This window comes from Capsaspora owczarzaki (assembly GCF_000151315.2).
Source record: "Capsaspora owczarzaki ATCC 30864 unplaced genomic scaffold supercont2.24, whole genome shotgun sequence".
In the NCBI taxonomy this organism is placed as follows: domain Eukaryota; class Filasterea; order Ministeriida; family Capsasporidae; genus Capsaspora; species Capsaspora owczarzaki.
The window spans coordinates 9,283-12,459 of record NW_011887315.1 but is presented as its reverse complement, the minus strand read 5'-3'; the positions used below and the strand labels follow the sequence as shown (position 1 = coordinate 12,459).

Genomic DNA, 3,177 nt, shown 5'->3' with positions numbered 1-3,177 from the left:
AAGTAAATGGCAAAAAAGCACCAAAAACCACGCCAAGGAACAAACATTCACTTTGTGTCACACACCGTAGATCGGCCAAAAGACAGCGGGAAAGTAGCGGCGGTAGTTCGCGCGATCCACGTAGTATACACAAGGATCGATGTCAGAAGCTGAAGCGTGCCCGTCGACAAAGAGGCCCAGGGCGAGCTTGGGTCGTGGTTGTTCCGTCCAGTTCTCGGAAAGAGCAGCCTGGACCGCTTTGACTCGCTCTGCTTGTAGCGTGCTGGTGAAGTCTTTGCTTTGGTATAGCTTGGCATCGCCAGCATCGACAACCTGCAGAAGCACCAAAAAGTCAGAATCGAGCAAGACCAGCACTGCAGTAGCAAACGAAACAAGCGTACTTGGTAATTCTGTCCTGGAGCGTTCTGTATCACAAACACAACGATTTGAATGTCATCAGTCGTCAAATGTCATGTGGGTCTCTTTTCAAGCTCACGCAGCACGCGTAACGCACCTGATGAAGGGTAAAAAAGTCGGCGGCAGCGTTGTTCAGCAGGCCGAAGTACACCGTGCCAGGCGTGCGAAGGTCTCGATGAAAGACATCATACTGGCCTTCCATTGCCTCCCACCTGATGGCCTCGAGACCAGAAGGTTTGGGAATCATGAGGTTCTGGGCAGTCTCGGCATCAGGCGGAAGGTCGGCGAAACGTGCGCCATCATGAAAGGTCCCCAGAGAAATCCTTGCTGTGCTGGACTGGGCAGCGAAAGCATGCTGTCGAAGGGCATAGGCAGCTGCACAAGCTTCTTCCAAAGACAGCGGGGACTGGCTGGTCGGCAAGGATTTGTCGATCACCTGCTTCAAGGCGGTCAGATGAGCCGGCATAGGTCTGCCTTCTCGGCGCACCAAGCCCGCGGCCATGTCAACACGATGCTCGAGGGATGGGTCCTGATCGATCGCCGTTGCGAGCGCCTTGATTTTGTCGTCGATGCGCTTGAGCAGCGTCCAGGCCATCGGCATTGGGATGATGAAAGCATTCCGGAGAACAGTTCCCACATTGCACTGCTCGAGAGCTTGGCGATCCAAAACGAGCCTAAACAAGACCGGGGGCAGGAGGCTCGCTGTCAGAATATCCTCAAGCTGGTCGCGCAAGATTGAGTCTGTTCGAGCTGCAATAGCAACATCGATCGCGTCCATGAGCATGTTCAAATCTGAAGTTTGCATGAACGTGCTCTCAAGCGAGAGCGACTTTATAGCCTTGCAAATGCGCTCCAAACTTCGGGCATGACCAGACGCGTAGATCAAGACGCGCTGGAATGCCCGGTCAGACGGCAGCTTTTTCCGGGCGAGTAGTAACTGGGCTTGGGCATCGGGCGTTGTGGGTTTCTGCCTCTCCAGGAAGGCTTTCACCCAGTCTTCAGACTCCTGGAAGGTGAGGGACGGGACTTCGAAACGCACGATGGTGTAGCTCGACGTGCGCACGAGATTCTCGAATGGAACATACACCAACCCCGCAATCAGAGCGGTGCTATGCCATGAACTGGCGGTGGCCCTTATGGAGTTTTTTCCAAGAGCGTCGAAAACAGCCTGGAAGAAAGGGCTGTCCGGCTTGTTGGTGGTGGCGTCGCGAGGCTTGCTGGTGTGACCACTGTTGGTCAAAGCCCGTTGAAACTCATCTACAGCGAGCACGAACATCACGCGCTGTGGCTTAGTTGACTGGTGGGTTGAGGAAGGCAGGCCAAAGACGCTCAGGTCCGGGGTGTGTTGCAGGGCGTGCTCGGCGATAATGTCAAGGGCATCTTTGAGGCCGATGTTGCCGATGGCCTTTGCAACTTTGCTTGCCTGCTCAATCTCCCAATAGGCCGCACCGGGCATGGCATACGACAGGAGCATTCTGTAGGCGATGCTCGCTCCGCCGCCAAGTGCTCGATCGAGCGCTCCAAACAACGTCTTGTTGTTGTAAGTCACGAAGATTGGCACAACTTGGGTGGTTGTGGAGGACTTTTGCGTGCACTCGATCGCGTGCCTCATGTACTCGAACAAGGCCCGAGTTTTGCCAATGCCAGGAATACCGGCGATAACGCCCATTGGATACGCAATGCGGTCGTCAGCACTGGCCTTGGTCACTTCTTCGTAGTGGTCGGACATCTGTTTCAGGATTGCTTCCTTGTTATAGTACTCGGTGGCAATGGACTCGAGAAAATGCTAGAGGAAAACCGAAATCGACGGTTAAAAACCAGAGTCGTGAATCCGCAACGACGCATTTCCGGCTTATTTGTCTTACGTGGAATTTTGAACTGCCGGTCAGCACTCCAGCGTCGATCAGGGCCTGCATTTGCTGTTGAGTTCGGTTTGGGCTGAGGAGTAGATCTAAAGGTTGGAGAAGAACAAAAACACCCGCATTAGGAAAGCACGCGCAAAATGCCTCAATGGTAGAACTTTCAAAACAACGCACCAGGTGCTTTAGCCCACGCTTGTTCCAGTTTTTGCTGAAGGGTCCGCTCGGTTTTTTCTTCATTGCTTTGCGCTGCTTGGTTGAGCCCTGGAGAAGGTACACAAAAAAAGCCATACCGCTCAATAATCAGTGCAAATGACACACACACACACACACACACACACACACACACACACACACACACACACACACACACACACATACAGTATTGTGCGTCCGAAGATGAAAACTGCAATATGAGTTTGGAAATAGAAACGGACGATTTGGTTTTTAAACATTTGAAATGGTACAAATTTGTAGTGCGATTTTGGACAAAATGCTATCGATTTGGTTTTTAAAAACACGAAACTGTCCAAACTGCGCCCGAGTTGGTTTTTGCCAAGATAAGGTCTGGTTTTTTGGCGCGAACAATTTGGAATAAAAGCTTGAAACTGAAAATTCGCACTCTTGGTTGGGAAATTGCCACTTCATGTTTGGGATTTGCAAACACCCCCAGACGAACCTGCTCTGTAGTCATGCCCAAACGTCAAAACGAGGCGCAGGCCACCGAATCACGCGCGCCGCGGAAGTGTGTCCATCTAGAAGACCCCGAACGGAAGCGGATCATCGACTTGGCTGTTGATCGCGCCTTGCCTCTCGTCACGGTCGCCAGCATGCTCCATCACCCCATCAGCACTGTGTCCAACGTAGTGCAACGTTTCAAGGAGCGCGGAGAGTGGACGTCACATCACGTCAATCCGACGGG

General features: G+C 52.6%; 1 protein-coding gene across 1 annotated transcript; it reads right to left on the bottom strand.

Moving 5' to 3' along the window:
* Positions 1-57: 57 nt before the first annotated feature.
* On the bottom strand, positions 58-2,312 carry CAOG_08287 (hypothetical protein; the record flags this gene model as incomplete). Its single annotated transcript, XM_004341935.1, has 4 exons — positions 58-312; positions 381-404; positions 494-2,182; positions 2,262-2,312. The coding sequence occupies 4 exons, from the start codon at positions 2,310-2,312 to the stop codon at positions 58-60; spliced, it is 2,019 nt and encodes a 672-aa protein (XP_004341984.1).
* Between the last annotated feature and the right edge of the window lie 865 nt (positions 2,313-3,177).